The sequence below is a fragment of the Gorilla gorilla genome, chromosome 5 (assembly GCF_029281585.2).
Source record: "Gorilla gorilla gorilla isolate KB3781 chromosome 5, NHGRI_mGorGor1-v2.1_pri, whole genome shotgun sequence".
NCBI lineage: Eukaryota > Metazoa > Chordata > Mammalia > Primates > Hominidae > Gorilla > Gorilla gorilla.
In genome coordinates this window covers 187,792,269-187,810,891 of record NC_073229.2, presented here as the reverse complement: position 1 = coordinate 187,810,891, position 18,623 = coordinate 187,792,269, and the positions used below count along the sequence as shown (strand labels likewise).

The window sequence follows — 18,623 nt, the reverse complement described above, 5'->3', positions numbered from 1 at the left end:
TGCCTTGAAATGTCCTTTAAGTGTACTTTCCTATCACCTAGCACAGTCTTAGGCATAAAGCTCTACTATTTGGTGAACTGACATAGGACAGGATACAGAGTTGCAGGAAAAAAATGCTGATTATAAAGCAGCAAATATAATATGATCCACTTAATATACCATACGTGTACATATGTATAACTGCATGAAGAACAATCTACAAGACATACCAAACTATAAACAAGGGTAGTGTCTAAACTAATGGAATGTCAGGAGCCTTTAATTTTCTTGAGACCCTCTGGGACTTTCTCACTTTTCTAAAAATATAACATTTTGACCAATTAAAATATATTTTAAGCATAACAAATAGAGCTAAGAAATCTCTGCTATAAGAGATACTTAACAATTTGTAATGTATATGAAAAGTATCACGTAAAAGAAGTTATTAAATGCTCTACCTAAAGTCCTGCAAAACAAAATTCAAGAATTCCACCTATGTCTGCAATTATACAATATGACTCTAATAACATTTCATAAGTCATGTTCCACAAAACACTGTAGTTCTTCAAGGAGTTATAGGGACATCTTCAAAAAAGGAGAGACTATGGCCAAATACATTTGGGAAACAAATATTAAGTTAAAAACTATTACCAATTTATTTCAAAGCCCACATTCTGACGAGAATGACTTGTACAACTGAATTTGAATATCCAGTGAGAGATGGAAGTTTCTATATTGTGTACTCTTTAGGTAGAAATGAGCAACTGGGTGGGTTACTACACTTCTTTAAGCCTCCATTTCCGTTGGAAGAGTGTAACTCTTTTCCAAGGTTGTCCCATGGTCTGAACATGATGCAGCACAGATAGTAAAAGTGGCTGATACCATCTAGCCCAAGCTTGTCCAACCCCCCGGTCCATAGGCCGCATGCGGCCCAGGAAGGCTTTGAATGTGGCCCCACACAAATTCGTAAACTTTCTTAAAACATGAGGTTTTTGTTTGTTTGTTTGTTTTCAGCTCATCAGCTATTGTTAGTGTATTTTATGTGTGGCCCATGACAATTTGTCATCTTCCAATGTGGTCCAGGGAAGCCAAAAGATTGGACACCCCTGCTCTAGCCACTGTTATTAGCAGCCCTGGAATGGCTAGAAGAAGAATGCACATCCCTTCATTTTGAGTGAAGAACTCGAACTGGAATTGCTAAGTCTTTGCACATTTCCAGATGATGCAGCATCTGACTGACACGGCTTTGATAAACTGCATACATTTCACCCATCAACACAATGGGAGAGAAGGAAGGACAGAAAAAGGAGGTGAGGAGGAGGAACCCACAAACATGGCTACTTATTCTCCTCTTGTTTATGAGAAGGGAGATCTCAGAAGAGCTGACAAATTGCAGACGGATAAGACAAATCCACAAATGGTGTCCCCTACAATGACCATGCATATATATACCCAAAGGGTGAACGTGAACTTCAATGTACTACTTGTCACTCCACAACAACTTGCCAAGTACCTAATTACATGCAAAACACTGTTCTGTTTTAATGGCTTACATGTTCTCATTTGCTACATTAGAACCAGCTGACTCCCACCTGTTTCTAAAGGTGGACCATGCCTCCTAGCATGAATACATTTCTTTCACAGCCCTGGATACGGCCTCTGCAACCTCAAGTGAAACACCATAATTACTTTCTTTTCCTAAAATTCATCCTCTAGTCTACACCGTACCATACTGAATGCACCCGATCTCATCTAAAATTACTCCTCTAGCATTTGTAATCTGCTCAAGTATATAGATTTCCATTAAGTACATGGGATTAAATCCTCTAGGGAGAATTCCTGAAAAATCAAAGGAATGATAGTATGATATTGTGATTTATGATGAAATAAATATATCTGGTCTTTGTTTCCTGGCACAAATCTCCTAAAACCCCTGAATCTCCCAAGTAATACAGGCATACCTCCTTTTATTGTACTTCACATATACTGCATTTTTCCAAATTGAAGGCTTATGGCAACCCTGCATCAAACAAATCTTGTCGCACCACTTTTCCAACACCATGTGCTCAATTCGTGTCTCCAAGCCACGTTTTGGTAATTCTCACAATATTTCAAACTTTTACATTACTATTATTATGTCTGCCATAGTGACCTGTAGATAGTAATCTTTGAAATTACTACTGTAATTGTTCTGGGGCACACCAAACAATGCCCATATAAGACAGTGAACTTAAGTGACAAGTACTGTGTGTGTCTGGACTGCTAATGGAAGAAGATGACATCTAAAACTTTCATAGCTAGCGAGAAGTCAATGCCTGGCTTCAAACCTTCCAAAGACAGGCTGATTCTCTTGTTAGGGGCTAATGCAACTGGTGACTTTATGTTGAAGCAAATGCTGATTTACCATTCCAAAAATACTAGGGCCCTTAAAAATTATGCTACATGGGACAGGTGCAGTGGCTCACACCTGTAATCCTAGCACTTTGGAAGGCCAAGGTGGGCAGATCACTTGAGGCCAGGAGTTCGAGACTAGCCTGGCCAACCCGGCAAAACCGCATCTCTACTAAAAATACAAAAAATTAGCTGGGTGTGGTGGTGCATGCCTGTAACCCCAGCTACTCAGCAGGCTGAGGCATGACTGCTCGAACCCAGTAGGCGGAGGTTGCAGTGACCTGAGATTGCACCATTACACACCAGCCTGGGCGGTAGAGTGAGACTCTGTCTTAAAAAGAAAAAAAAAAAAAAAAAAAAAAGGCTAATGTACCCTGCCTGTGCTCTACAATTGGAACAACAAAGCCTGGATGTCAGCAGAGAAAGGTTTATTGAATATTTTAAGCCTACTGTTGAGACATATTGCTCAGAAAAAGAGATTCCTTTCCAAATATTACTGCTCACTGTCAATCCACCTGGTAACCCAAAATCTCTGGTAGAGACGTACAAGGAGATGAATGTTGTTTTCACTCCTGCTAACACAACATTCATTCTGTAGCCCATGGATCAAGGAGTAATTTAGACTTTCAAGCCTTATTATTTAAGAAATGTCTTTCATAGGCCTATAGCTGCCACAGATAGTGATTCCTCTGATAAATCTGGGCAAAGTATATTGAAAACCTCCTGGAAAGGAATCACCATTCTCAATGCCATTAAGAACATTCATGATTCATGGAGAGAGGTCAAAATATCAACATTAGCAGGAGTCTGGAAAAAGTTAATTCCAACCCTCAAGGATGACTCTGAGGGGTTTAGGAGTATGATGGAGGAAGAAACTGCAGATGTGGTGGAAAGAGCAAGAGAACTAGAATTAGAAGTGTAGCCTGAAGATGTGACTGAATTGCTGCAACTGCATGATCAAACTTGATCAGGAGTTGCTTCTTATGGATGAGCAGAGAAAGTGATTTCTTGAGATGAAATGTATTTGTAGTGAAGATCCAGTGAACACTGCTGAAATGATAATAAAAAATTTAGAATATTACATAAACTTAGTTTATAAAGCAACAGCAAAAGTTCTGTGGGTAAAATGCTATCAAAAAGCACTGCATGCTACAGAGACATCTTTGTGAAAGGAAGAGCAAATCCATGAGGCAAACTTCGTTGCTCTTATTTTAAGCAATCGTCACAGTCACCCCAACCATTGGCAACCACCACCCTGATCAGTCAGCAGCCATCAACATGCCATCAACATCCAGGCAAGGCCTTCCACCAGCAAAAGATTAAAACTCTCTGAAGGCTCAGATGATCATTAGCATTTTTCAGCAATAAAGAATTTTTAAACTAAGGTATGTATATTTTTAGACATAATGCTGTTACAAATTTAATAGACTATAGTATGGTATAAACATAACTTTTATATGCACTAGGAAACTAAAAAAATGTGTTACTGGCTTTATCGCAATGTTCCCTTATTGTGGTGGTCTGGAACCTGTTTGTGTCTTTCTGTGTAATGAAGTGACAAATGGGTGGGGGCCCTGGATAGTCTCAAGATCAAGGCTGATTCCAGAGAAACCCTAACCAAGTATACAGAGGGCTGAGACTTTCAGCCTCATTCCCCAACCTCTAAGGAAGGGAGAAAGGCTGAATGTTGAGTCGATCACCAATGGCCAATGATGAACATCAGTCATGCCTACATAATGAAACCTCCATAAAAAAACAGAAGGACGGGGTTTGGAGAGATTCCAAATAGCTAAACACATAGATGCACCTGGAGGGTGGCACACTGGAGAAGGTATGGGAGCTCTGAGCTCCTTCCTACATGTCTTGCCCTATGCATCTTTTCCATCTGCTGTTCGTCGGTATCCTTTGTAATATCCTTTATAATAAATAAGTAAAGTGCTTCCCTGAGTTCTGTGAACTACTCTAGCAAATTAATTGTACCCGACGAGGGACTTGCAAAAAAACACATTTACAGCTGGTCAGTCAAAAGCACAGGTCATCACTGGGGCTTGTAACTGGCATCTGAAGTGGAGACAGTCTTAGGGGACTGAGCCCTCAACCTGTGGTATGTGACATTATTCCCAGTTTTGAACTGAATTAGAGGACATTCAGATGGTGTTTTCTGGAGATTTGTTTGGTTTGTGGGGAGAAACCCTCACAACATCTGGGGTCACAAGTGTACTTGGTGGTGTGTGAAATGGTAGTCAAAGTTTCTAATACTCAATATTCAAGTTGTTCTAGTATGTCTGAAGTTATCACTCTTAGAAATGGTTTATAATTAGAAAATAATGTACCACAGAATAGAACTCAGACTTCAGTTTCTTTTTCTTTTTTCCCCCGAGACAGAGTCTCGTTCTGTCACCCAAGCTGGAGTGCAGTGGCACACAATCATAGCTCACTGTTGCCTCAACTCCTGGGCTCAAGCATCCTCCCTCCTCAGCCTACCTAGCAGCTGGGACTACAGGTGCACGCCACCACACCTGGCTAATTATTTTTTAAGTTTTATTGTAGAGATGGGGGTCTCACTATGTTGACCATGTTGGTCTTCAACTCCTGGGATCCTCCTGCCTCAGCCTCCCAAAGTGCTGAGATTACAGGTGTGAGCCACTGTGCCCAGCCTAGTTTCAAATTTGACTGCCACATTTTGGTGTGTGACCTATGGCAAATTACTCAACCTCCCCAAGGCTTTGGTCTCTTCATTTACAAAATAGCTGGTACAGACAAGAAGTTCATAATAGTTTTCAAGCCCTGGTTCCATGATCTTAACTAGTACCATTCCACTGGGTATTTATGCACTAAATCAATGCTGTTGAGCCCATCAATAATGCTGAAATAATAACAATCCAAGAAAATGAAAACTAAAGTGTCATATTAACTTACTGGCTAAAAATCAGCAGCTTAGAATAATATAGTACTAACTTCCCCAAAGCATTAGAAGTACATAGCATTTACAATTTTCTTTATTTAACCAACCTTTTCGGGGAACATGAGGGAAAGTACACCTAAGCCTTTCATTTATTACCTGAACTAGTCACTCCTTTCACAGGTATTTTTTTCAAGTGCCTGCACTCTGTGCCAGGTACTCACCAAACACTAAGGAAATTAATACTCCATAGAATAGCCATGGTAGGCTCTCACTGAGTTTACCAGTGTAGGGAAGGATTCAGACCAGCACACACCATTCCCATCGTAGCATTTTTTTGTTAAAAATAAAGCAGGCAATCAGTATATACACACATATATATATACACACACACATATATATATATACACACAGGTCTATATATACATGGACAACTCTGTAGAAAAGTTTAAAGCAAATGGCTTTTCCTCTTGAACTCCTGAAATACATCTCAATGAGCTATCTTTATTACTTACATCAATACTTCTTTTTGTTTCCATCTCTTTTCATGTTCTTTACCAAATGGTCATTCCATTCTGACTTTACTTTTATTATAAACACTTATAAGAGTGCAACAGTATAATCACACAGTTATAAGCTCTAATGCTCATTGTCTGTGAGGGCTTGAAACAGTAAGCAAGGTGAGTGGGGGGCCTTTACTGCAGAATTCACAGAAACTCAGAAGCAGGGAAAAAGGGGTTTTGTTAACTGGCTGACAGAATAGCTTAACTGATGAATATATACTAATCTTTTTATACAGATTTATATATCTGTCAGTTGTCAAGACTTCATTCATTGTCCATAGGCAATTAAACTAGTATTACTTAATGACCACATAATCCTAAGTCCAAACATGAGAACCAAAACTTCATGGCAACATTCATTTGAAAAGATTATCACTCAACTGATTCAAAATATGCACATTTTTTTAAGATTCTAATAAAAAATTTTAATACATCTAAAATTGCTCAAGGAGAACTCAGACTCCCATGAACACATCTTTAAACACAGCTGACAAGGAATACATTATAATAAGATTTTTAAATAATCAATATTATGAGAACTTTTTGCCCAAATTTCTTGGCTACTAAATCATTGATGAGGAGCAAAAATGAATGAGATCCAGTCAGCTTATGTGAGGGCTTAAAAGACATGAGGCGGAGGGCTCAGAAAACAAGTTTATCAGATACCCTGTGGGTTTGGTATTCATTCCGTAAGTTCCACAAAGCGATTCAGTGTACTGGTCTAACACAGCTAACCACGCACTATTCCTAGATAGCCCCTTCAAGTCAACGGAAAGGAAGGAAGGAAGGAAGAAAGAAAGAGAGAGAGAGAGAGAGAGACAGACAGACAGACAGACAGACAGGCCAAACCTTCCTAAAACACTTTTAATCTTTGGCCATCAAAATCTATTTTTTTAAATCCGCCAATTTTTACAAGAATAGAAATTCAAAACTATCCTGCCTCACAGTATTGCTGGGTAAGACAAACTAGGTGAATAAAATCTTCCTAACAATAATATTGAGATAGTTGGGTCTTTACTAATTAAACCAGCAAAAGAAGAAATGGCAGGAGAAAAAAACCCACAGAAACAGAAACAATATACTTTAAAATGTAAAATCAACACAAAATGTTGATGAAACCCAAAGTGTATCTCATATGGCTAGTGATAGCCTTCCTTTTAATAGATTTCTGTCTTCTAACTCTCCCAGTGATCTGACATATATCCAAAGTTATTTGACCATTCTTATTTAAATCTCATCAAAAGAAATATTTCAGATTTTTCAAAACTTTTATATACTTTTACACACATTACAGTCTGACTAATTTCCAAACTGGCAGCTTCCCAAAAGTAAATGACAAAGGAAGGTAACATGATGAACTGATATTTTAATTTGCTAAGTAAAAAATGATAATTAACAAGGGAAAATCGCCAGGCGTGGTGGCTCACGCCTATAATCCCAGACCTTTGGGAGGCTGAGGTGGGTGGATCACGAGGTCAGGAGTTCAAGACCAGACTGACCAACATGGTGAAACCCCATCTCTACTAAAAATACAAAAATTAGCTGGGCATGGTGGCGTGCGCCTGTAATCCCAGCTACTCAGGAGGCTGAGGCAGGAGAATCACTTGAATGCAGAAAGCGGAGGCTGCAGTGAGCCAAGATTGCGCCACTGCACTCCAGCCTGGGCGACATAGCGAGACTCCGTCTCAAAAATAACAAACAAAGAAAAAAGAAAAACAAGGGAAAATCACGACAACACCTTTAAAAAGTTTAAAAGTTCCTGACATGGAATATAGTGGGTTTTTTTGTTTGTTCGTTTTTGAGACAGAGCTTTACTCCTGTTGCCCAGGCTGGAGTGCAGTGGCACAATCTGCAATCTCTGCCTCCCGGGTTCAAGCGATTCTCCTGCCTCAGCCTCCTGAGTAGCTGGGATTACAGGCGCCCGCCACCATGCCTGGCTAATTTTTGTATTTTTTTAGTAAAGACAGGGTTTCACCATGTTGGCTAGGCTGGTCTCAAACTCCTGACCTCAGACAATCCGCCTGCCTCGGCCTCCCAAAGTGCTGGGATTACAGGCGTGAGCCACCGCGCCCGGCCTGGAATATAGTGTTTTAAGCACAAAAAAATCTGGAAATTTTATTATTACGATGTAAAAGTATAGTAAGTTACTCACATAAAGACTTAGTCCATTTTCAAGGACTTACCTTTTTTTTATCCCTCATTGAGCCTTTGCCTCGGACCATGATTTTACATCCGGTTTCTGCTTCAAGTTGTTTGGCTGTAAGTCCTCTAGGTCCAAGGATTCTCCCAACAAAATTAAACTGAGAAAAAAAAAAAAAGGATCACTATACATTACTTACTTGCTGGAACTTACAGCTCTTAAAATATAAAGTATATCTACATTTACTTACTGAAGTTAAATGTCTTTTTAATACTAAGTTGAAATAAAATCTAGAGCCCTTATGAATTTCTTGCTAAGTCTCAGGTCTAATTACAATAGCTCATCGTTTAGCATTACATTTTCACAAGTATTAACACAAACTATGAACTGGGAACAGTATACAGCTAGAACAGATACAACTGTCCATCACCAAATAACCTAAAACAGAGAGTATTAAAGAGTTTGACAAAATATTAGATGCCAGCCAAGAATACAAGTCCCTTCCACAAAATGTCCAACTGTCTCTTTGTAATGACAGTGTTGAAGAAATTGTTAGGGACTGCCCTTTCTACCAAAATCCTTTGGGGAAAGTCCTCTTTTATTTACCTAAGAAAAATTATACTTTCTCCAAAGCAACTGTTCAGAAATATGTTACGAAAACTATGGGTTGGCTATACTAAATGTGTCTTAAGAGTACATATTCCTTTCTACCTTTAACTTATAAGAAACCTAAACTCTGAATATCACTAAATAGGCCGGTGATATCAATAATTGTATAAATTAAAAATTGTACAATAAAAAAATAAAAAATTACCATCCCTCAACAGAAATTCCTAATATTCATATATACAAGTTATTTCTTTAAAGCCAACAGGAAAAACGGGCTAAATCGTGAAAAGTAAATTTTCCTCATTTGCATGTTATCTGCATAAAGGCCAAAATATAAGAGTTTGCTATCAGTTCCACAAAATTCCACAGGTGGTTTTCATCTACTTATTCAATCAAATAGGTACTGATTCTTATGCATATGGTCTCCTACTTTTTTCTTGCATTAATCCAACTTTTAGTATATCATTACATAAAAGTAACGTGCTAGAAAATCCACTGCCGTCAGGGCTTAAGAAGCTGGGTACTTCTGGTATCATCTGTACTCCACTGGCTCTTATTTTGCATTGCCACACCTTAGAAAAGTGATTCTCAAATGAAAGGTGGTAGGTAGTACGCCTCTATCATTCGAAGAAAGTCTCTGAGGGGATTTTTATACATCTTATTTCACCCTCTGTTGAGACTCACAGACTCATCTATAAGCACTTAATTTAGCTCTTCAAGATCCTAGATTCTGAAATCTGCTAATAGCTCTTTATATTCAAATAAAGTCCCTTATCTTTGCCCAGTGCTTCAGTATATAGTAATTTTACCTCTTTACCCAACCTAAACCCCCACCATGATCCATTTTAACAAAGTACTTCCAATTTAGAAACTCATCAACTTAACCTTCCTACATCTCCAATTTAAATAAACTCAAGTAGTATACTACGATTATGTGCTTAAACTCTGAAAGCACACAGATTCTAGCTGGTATCCAAGCTCAAATATGAAAACAGTAATCAGGAATCTGAAAATTGGCCAGGCGCAGTGGCTCACACCTGTAATCCCAACACTTTGGGAGGCCGAGGCGGGGTGGATCACTTGAGGACAGGCGTTCAAGACCAGCCTGGCCAACATGGTGAAACCCCATCTCTACTAAAAATACAAAACTTAGCCGGGCTTGGTGCATGCTTGTAATTCCAGCTACCTGGGTGGCCGAGGCATGAGAATCAGTTGAACCCAGGACGTGGAGGTTGCCGTGAGCTGAAATCATGCCTCTGCACTACAGCCTGGGCAATAAAGCGAGACTCTGTCTCAAAAAAACAAAACAAAACAAAACAAAACAAAAAAAGGAATCTGAAAATCACATCAAATAAGCCTCAATTACAGAATGGGGATAATACTATCTGATAGAGCTGTAGTGATGATGGCATGTACAGATATGTATGTGTATAGCACAATACATACACAAGGTCCAGTAAAAAGTGTGCCATATAGTTCACAGTAGCCTACCAAGTCTAATACAAATCCTTTGCTTAAAACCTCAGGCTCTTACTCTTAATTAAGCTTGGAATGTCATTTCTAGAAGGAGATGTGATCAGCAGCAAATTTGCCCTACAGAACTCCAGAGAGACTGGACACTCAGACACCGAGTTTTGCAGAAAACAAGAATGAAAAGGTGGAACTAATACACAGAACAAGCGACCATCACTGCCCACAGAACAGCAAAGGCCAGGCTTCTGACTTGTAGGTAATGGGCTAGTTTTTTCTCTAGAAGAATTGAAATAACCCACGAAAAGAATTCTGTGTTCCATTATATGACTTCCATCTCAAAGACTGGCACTTTAGGGGGTCACCCCAAATTAAGGTTGGCAGCGGACAGCTCTGTTCATGAACACAAGCTCCTAATTCAAATTTTCATTGTTTCACACTTAAACAATGTTCACCAAAGGTTCAGGAAGGGCTCTATCATGAGAGAGACAGGACAAGATAAAGAAGCAGGACAAGAGACTGACCCTTGAGAAAAAAAAGACTACAGGACAAAGAAGATGATTTAAAAAAAAAAAAAAACTTTAGTACATAGTGTTAAATTATTTTCTAAAATGGTTGTACATATTTTTATCCTCCGTATAGTATAAAAATTTATTTTGATCCACTTCCTCTCCAATATTTATTATCAGTGTTTTTATATTTTAACCATTCTAGTGTATGTATTAACTGTTTCAATTAGCATTCCTCTGACTACTAATGAAGCTAAGCATTTTTTTCACATTTGTTGGCCATTTGGATATGCATTTTTTGAAGGACATTTGAAGTTTCCTGTGTTTTTCTATTGTGTTACCTTTTCCTTATTGATTTCTACTTTGTGGTTACACAACTGACAAGTATTTTTCCCATCCTGTGGCTCGTCTTCTCCCTCTTTAATGGTGTCTTATGATGACTAAAAGTTTTTAATTTTAACACAGTTCAAATTTTCAACCTTATCTTCATGGTTAGTGTTTTCTGTGTCCTGATTAAAAGAAGTCTCTCCCCACCCTAAGGTCACCAAGATACCTTCTGGTGTTATCTTCTAGAAGCTTTATTGTTAAGTCTTTCGAATTTACATCTACAGTGTACCAGGAATTGATGTCTGTGTTATAATTTTCTTTTTTTCTCTCACATGAATATCCAAATGTTATTAAATATACGAATGTCACTGAATAGAAATGTTATTGAAAAGACTACTCTTTTCCAATTGCTCCAGTGTCATCATTGTCATAAATATTTATCTACACAATCGTCCCTTGGTATCTGGGTGGGGGGGATTGGTTACAGGTCCCCACACAAACACCAAAATTCACAGATGCTCAAGTCCCTTATATAAAACGGTGTCATATTTGCACATAACCTATGCACAACCTCCAATATAATTTATATCATCTTTAGATTACTTAAAATACCTAATACAATGTAAATACTGTGTAAATCACTGTTACGCTGCACTGCTTAGGAAATAATGACAAGAAAAAATTTGTATATTTCAGTACAAATGCAACCATTTGAAATATTTCCCCTAAAAGTTTTGTTCCTAGGTTGGTTGAATCCATGGATGTGGAACCTGAGGATACAAACAGCTGACAGTACTTAGGTCTGTTTTGGAGCTCTCTAGTTTATTCCATTTATTTATCTTTGCTTTAATATCATACTGTATTAATTATGGTAAATTATATGGTACACCAAGTTCTTCTCTCTTGCTCTTCCTCGAGTGGCTTAGCTATTCCTGGCCCTTTCCATTTCCACATATTTTAGAATAAGTCCATCAATTTCTAAAATAATACTTGCAAGAATTTTCACTGAGATCACATTATAATATAGACTCTTCAAAAACCATAAACATGGTAAAATTTCTCCATTTGGTTAAGTTATCTCTCATCTCTCTCAATAACGTCAAGTTTATTTTTGTTTAGGCTAAAGTGCAAGTGGCACAATCATAGAGCACTGTAGCCTTGAATTCTTGGCCTCAAGCAATCCTCCCACCTCAGCCTCACCATGCCTGGCTTTTTTTTTTTTTTTTTTTTTAACTTTTTTGTAGACATCAGGTCTCACTATGTTGCCCAGGCTGATCTCAAAATTCCTGGACTCAAGCCATCCTCACCCCCACTCCACCCCCGTGCCTAAGCCTCCCAAAGAGCTAGGATTACAGGCTGGAGACACCATGTCTAGCCTCAAAAATGTAGAGCTTTTTTGATTGTGCCTTTACTTGTTTTTACTTTTGTTGTTGTTAGATTCATTCCTACAAATTTACAGGGCTTTTTCTGCTACCGTATATCACAATTTTAAGTTTTCATTTTCTGTTTCTGGTATATGAGCATATAATTGGGTTTTTTTCTATCAACCTTACAACCAGCATTTCTTCATTACTGACTCTCATAAATCTTTTGTAGATTCTTTTGGATGCTAAACAATCACATCACCTGCAAATAATGACAGTTCTCTACTTACTTCCCTTTCTTATCATATATTTTTATTTCTTTTTCTTGCTATCCTTACAGTACTGGTCAGCATACCTTGAGTTCAAAGCCAAATAAAAGTGTATCATCCTTGACTTGTTCCAAATTTCAAGAATAAAGGTTTCAACAGTTCACAATAAAGTTTAATCTTAAACTTTTTGAAGATACACTTTATCACATTAAAATTCCCTTCTATTTCTTAGTTTGCTAAGAGTTCTCAACTACAAGTGGATATCTAAATTTATCATTTTTCACTATCTATTAAAACAACAACATTTCTCCTTAATTCTGTTATTGCAGTGGATTTCAACTGCAAATGTTAACCAACTTCAACTTCAAATTTAATTTCAAATTCAATTTCAACTTCAAATGTTAAAACAATTTAATGCAAAATCAACTTGAGCAAATTGTTTCCTGGCATTCTGGTGATTTTTTTTTTTTAAGAAATGTCCATTCATAAATAGAACTGGCCCACAATTTTTCTTTCTCATAATACACGTCTCAGGTTTTGGTATCAAGGTTATTCTGGTAGCAAAACATGTTGGAATGTATTCCTCCTTTTTCCACTCTCCAGATAAGCTTGTATATGGCTGTTATTTCTTCCTTAAATAATGAATAAAATTCACTGGTGAAGCTACCTGAGCCTAGAGATTTCACTACAGAAGGTTTTAAATTATGGATTCAGACTTTCTATTCCTTCGTATGTCAATTTTTAAGTTGTATCCATTTTGTCTAAATTTTCAAATTTGATTTAAAATAGATGCCTAATTTATTTTTAATACCAATAAGATCTGAAACGATGTCTCATTTTTTTATTCTTGACTGGTTACCTGTATCTTCCTTTTTCTTGATCAGTCTTCAAAAGTGCTTTAAAAGAACCTGCTTTTGTTGACTGAGGTAGACTGATTTCAAAAATGGCCATAATTCTCTGCCCCTCATTGTGCCCATGCCATCTGCAAAGGGAATCTGCATCTCCTCCCACCTCCTGAATCTAGGCTAGCATTGTGACTTGCTTGGCCAATACAATGTAGTGGTGAGAATGATATGCCTCAGTGTTAGTCTTACGTGGTTCTACTCTCTTAGAGCTCCTTTCCCCCATGTAAACAAGCTTGGACTAAAACTTGTTGGGGAATGAAAGACAGTGACCCAATCATCATCAGTATCTGCAACCACGCAACTCCCAGAAGTAGAACCACCTGACTGACCTTACAGCTGACTGGAAGAAGGACTAAGGAGCTCAACAAGTGGTTTACTTAAGTTTTTGGAGTAATTTATTATAATACAGAGATAGCTAGCTGATATATTGAATTACTTCATTTTGTGTTTGTCTTTAATTAATTTCTACTCTTCATTTAATTATTTCCTTCCTTCTACTTCCTTTGTTTAATCTGCTGTTCTTTTTCCAATTTTTTGAAATGAATATTTTGCTTATTGTATTCCTTCTTTTCTAACATATACATCTAAAGCTTTACATATACCTCTAAGCTGGTTTTAGTTGTATCCCACAAATTCAGATAGGGAGCAGTTTCATTTTCATTCGAAGTCAAGGTAATTTGACATCTACTAAATATTTAAATATATTATTCTCATTTCAACATATAATAATTTCCTGTAGTTTTGATTTTTAGCTTCCTACAGTGTAATCAGCAAACATGTTATATGTAATAGCCATCCTTAATATTTGTTCAAACTTGCTTTTCAGCATAGCATATGGTCAATTTTTGTAAATATTCCATAGGTGCTTAAAAAGAATGCAAAGTCTGGTGTGATTAAATTTTACCTGTTTCGCCTTTTACTTCTATTTTTGCTGTATATGTGTAAAGGCAATTACAACCAACCCTTAAACAAGAGGTCGGAACTATGTGGGTCTACTTACAGAACATTTTTCCACAAATATTACACCAAGTATGACACCCCTCCCACCTCCATCACCTCTTCTGCCTCTGCCACCCTTGAGACAGTAAGACCAAACCTGAATCTTCCTCCTCTTCCTCAGCCTACTCAATGTGAAGACCACCAGGATGAAGACCTTTATGATCTACTTCCACTTAATGAATAATAAATGTATTTTTTCTTCCTTATGATTTCTTAAAAACATTTTCTTCTCAATGGCTTATTTTATTGTAAGAATACAGTGTTAATACATGTAACATACAAAATGTGTTGATCAACTGTTTATGTTATCGGTAAGGCTTCCAGTCGACAGTAGGCTATCAGTAGTTACGTTTGGAGGTAGTTAAAAGTTATACATGGATTTTTTACTGCAAAGGGAGTCAGTGCCCCTCGGCCCCATGTTGTTTAAGGGTCAAGTGTATATCTTTCTGTCATTATGAAGTGGCCTTCTTTATTATCTCTAGAGATGCCTTTTGCCATTAAGCTTACACTGATACTAATATAGATAGAATTTATTTTCTTATGTGTCTTTTCTTGATCCAATCTATTACCTTCAAACTTTTGTTATCCTTATTTTGAACAGGACTCCTGTAAAAATCATCTAAATGAGTTGCTTCTTCATTGAATTTTAACAGGAACAGCCAATTTATACTACATGGTTTACTAAATCTTTTTACTAAGTGTTTTCTATGTCTTCTACTTATTTTCTTTTCTTTCTTGCCTCTTTTTCCTGGATGTGGGCGGACGAAGAAAATATGAACATATTTTCTTCGTTCTCTTCTTCTATTAGTCTGGAAGTTATATGCTTGTTCACCCTAGTATTTACAACATGCTTCCTTGACTTATCAAACATTAATGTTCATTTGTACTTTTACCCTTTTCCCATACAAATACAAGGACCTCAGAAAGTGTAATATTTATCCTCAATCCAGTTTATATGCCTTTGTTTTTCAAATTCTGTATCTTTTAAACTCAACAGGCCATTATTTTCACTTTGTACAAATATGCATTTAGGTTTATCGACAATTTTACCATTTTTGTTGCTCTTTATTCCTTTATGCATCTTCAACTTTTCAAATAATCATCATTCTTCTGCCTGAAAAACAACCTTCAGCATTTCCTTTAGTGAACGTCTTCTAGTAATGAACTCTCTCCACTTTTCCTTATCTGAAAATGTCTTATTTTTGAAGGGCACCTTAAAGATTCTTTATACACCATCTCCTGGATTCATTCCACTGTTACTAATGGAAGTGAACTGAGTCTTCCTGCTGCTCCTTTGAAGGTGATCTTTTCTCTCTTCTAGCTGCTTTAAGATTTTCTCATCATTACTTTTCAGTAGTTTTATTATCACATGCCGAGGTGTGGTCTCCTTTATCATGTTTATCAGTAAGTATGATAAATATAAAGAAAACCACAATTTCACAAATCTGTGACTTTACTTCTTTCTTTGGTTTTATAGTTCTGAAACACACTTCCCTCAAACTCTGCTTCTGTCCCATTCCACCTCTCCTCTTCTTCTAATACTACAACTACATATATTAAATTTTCTCACTGTATTCCTTATACTTTTCACATTCCCTTCTACTTTTTTCCATCCCTCTGCACCTCCATGCTGAAAATTTTCTTCTGAGCTATCTTCCAGTTTACTAATTCTCTCTTCAAATGCTTCTAATCTTCTGTTAAACCCACCTGTTAATAGTAGGTAAATAATTTTCTGGCTTAGTTTTTCTTTTATAGCTTCCATTTCTCTTCCTTTTCTTCTGTCTCCTTCCACACTGAAAACTTACAGATCTTATAAAGTCTGGGTCTGAAATTCTAAAATCTAGAGTATGTGGATTTCTATTGTTTTTCAGACTGTTTCTTCAGATTTTTGTTAATGTCATCTTGTCTCCTTGTGTGCTTATTTATTTTCTAGTGTGTGTCAGACAATACACTTAACTAAATAGCTTATAAAAATAATATAAGGCCAAAGACAATAATATCTTCCTCCAGGGAAGATACATATCAGCTTCTGCCAGGCACCTACTATTACTAGCAACCCAGGATCAATGCAATTTCACTTACTGAGATAGACAATTTTGAGCTGAGATACTGTCTCTGTGAGGACCTGCAACCTCCTAGTTCATTCTTACTCCTAAAGTACATATCCATCAGTGTCCCTACCCCCAAACGAAGACTAGGCTGGGCATGGCAAGGGAGGTTCACATAGACAAATTATAGACTCCAAACGCTATCCCCCAAAGCTCAGCCTTTCGTCTGTCCTCTCTAGATTCTGCAAACGTGGTCAGCAGAAAAAGAGACTCCCCCAAAACAGGGTTATATCCTTGATCATCTCACCTCCTGAAGACCATGAACTAGTAATTCTTCACAATCTTGCTGATTCACAGTCTCTGATGTGTTCGGTTATTTTTTTTCCTATTGTATCCTATTTTCCTGGAATTGCTCAGCTGGCCTGTATTATCTTGTCAGTCCTTAACAAACACAAGTCTACTGGCACTTTTTGAGCAGTTGCTTTTTAATCTAAAGAGGTCTAGAATTGACATAAGGTAGTATGGTGTAACAGTGTTGAAATGAGGATCTGAATAAAAAAGAAACATAACAGAAAATCTATCAACATGCCTGGCCTTATGTTCATCTCCAATAAGCTCTTCCTACTTTTTTCTACAACATCATCACTTAACCAGTTTGTGTAAGTCACAGATTACATTAAATTTCACTTCCCCACTCCTCCAACCTGGACAGAGATAATAATCTTTACATGCTATCACTCACCCACTGTTTTTCAGTAAAACAGAGAACAGCCTTTCATTTTCAAATTCAACAAAACATTTACTTAAGGCTTATTATGTGGCAAGGAGTGAAGTAAATGTGAAGGATTGAGAATAACGAAACTCTGCTCTCAAGAAGTCTGTGAAAATGCCTCTACTATATTTGTTACCTTGGCTATTTCTTTAAGTAACCTTGCCAGCTACTCTTCAATAATAGTTGTACTCTATACAGATCTTTTTCCAAATTGTCACTAACTAGATACACATTATATACTTCACATACGGCCCAAAAATGTCTGGAAAAATGCATTATGAACAGAGATACTTTAGTACAAATAACTAATATGTAATTGGTTTTGACCCGTACCCTTTGTGAAACCAGCTGCCCTACACTCTGTGACCACATATAGAGCCTTGTTTGGCATACCCCATGCTTTTCATGTATTAACCCTCCTTGGCTGGAACCACATCAAGATTACACAGAAAAGGGCTTCTACCACAGCTAATTAATCCTCACAATTATGATTTACTAAATTAAAAATGTTTGTAAAGCAGTTAAAATCACATTAAATCTTACTAACCTTACTAATCTTACTAACCTTAAAAAATGAAACAATCACTATTGCCCCAAGAAGACACAAACAGCTCAAGGATGTTAAGGTGCAAGCCATCAGGACTCTAGTACAGCTGAAATTGTCGAGGTCATCCTTCTCAAAATGTTGTAAGTAGAGAATGAAAAAAAAAAAAAAACTAATCACAGCAGCTGCTTTGTCTACTGCAACCAATTTCCAAGTTAATATCGTTTGCCTTGCATTAAAATTCATTCTGTGTTGATTTATCACGCCAGTTCTGCAGCTTCATTCAATTAAAACAATGTCACAACACTTTCAAAGAAAATCATTTCAAACAGCCTGAGCTAAGTGCAACTTTAAAGGCCAAAAGAAGGGAAAGAAAAAGGGGAAAAAAAGATGTTCATTAACCCTACTGTTTAAATACAGACCTTCTCTGTGGCTCACCAATTATATTTCTGCCAAGTGGCATGTTAATTTACAAAGAAGAGGTTTAACAACAATTATGTCTAATGCTGTTCATTGCTGCTCACACTTCATTTTAAATGGAAATGATAGATTTTTCCCAATGACAAAATGTAAAGCATTATAGAAAACCCTTCCATTAACCTTTTTAAAATTCCTTAAAGATAAACTCCTGCAACACATTATCACAATAGATAATAAAAAATGGATTTCCAAAAGCACCTCAAGTGAAACACTTCTAAGAACTGACAAAGTGTAATCTGTGCCTAAAATTTGGGGACGAGGGGAGAGACCAAGTTTTCATTTAAAAAATGCACTTTTTTGGATTGCTTTTTGCACAACAGATTGATAATGTTTTTAAATATTGTGTCTACTT

The 18,623-nt window shown here is 37.0% G+C and overlaps 1 protein-coding gene across 6 annotated transcripts in view; it reads right to left on the bottom strand.

The window, feature by feature from the left end:
- The window catches only part of QKI (QKI, KH domain containing RNA binding), a 160,617-nt gene that overhangs the window by 88,467 nt on the left and 53,527 nt on the right, over nucleotides 1–18,623 (bottom strand). For all 6 annotated transcript variants that reach the window (XM_004044928.5, XM_004044930.5, XM_055391786.2 and 3 more), the window contains exon 3: nucleotides 8,019–8,135. In XM_004044928.5, coding sequence (XP_004044976.1) covers nucleotides 8,019–8,135 — 117 coding nt within the window. The remainder of the gene's footprint in view (nucleotides 1–8,018; nucleotides 8,136–18,623) is intronic.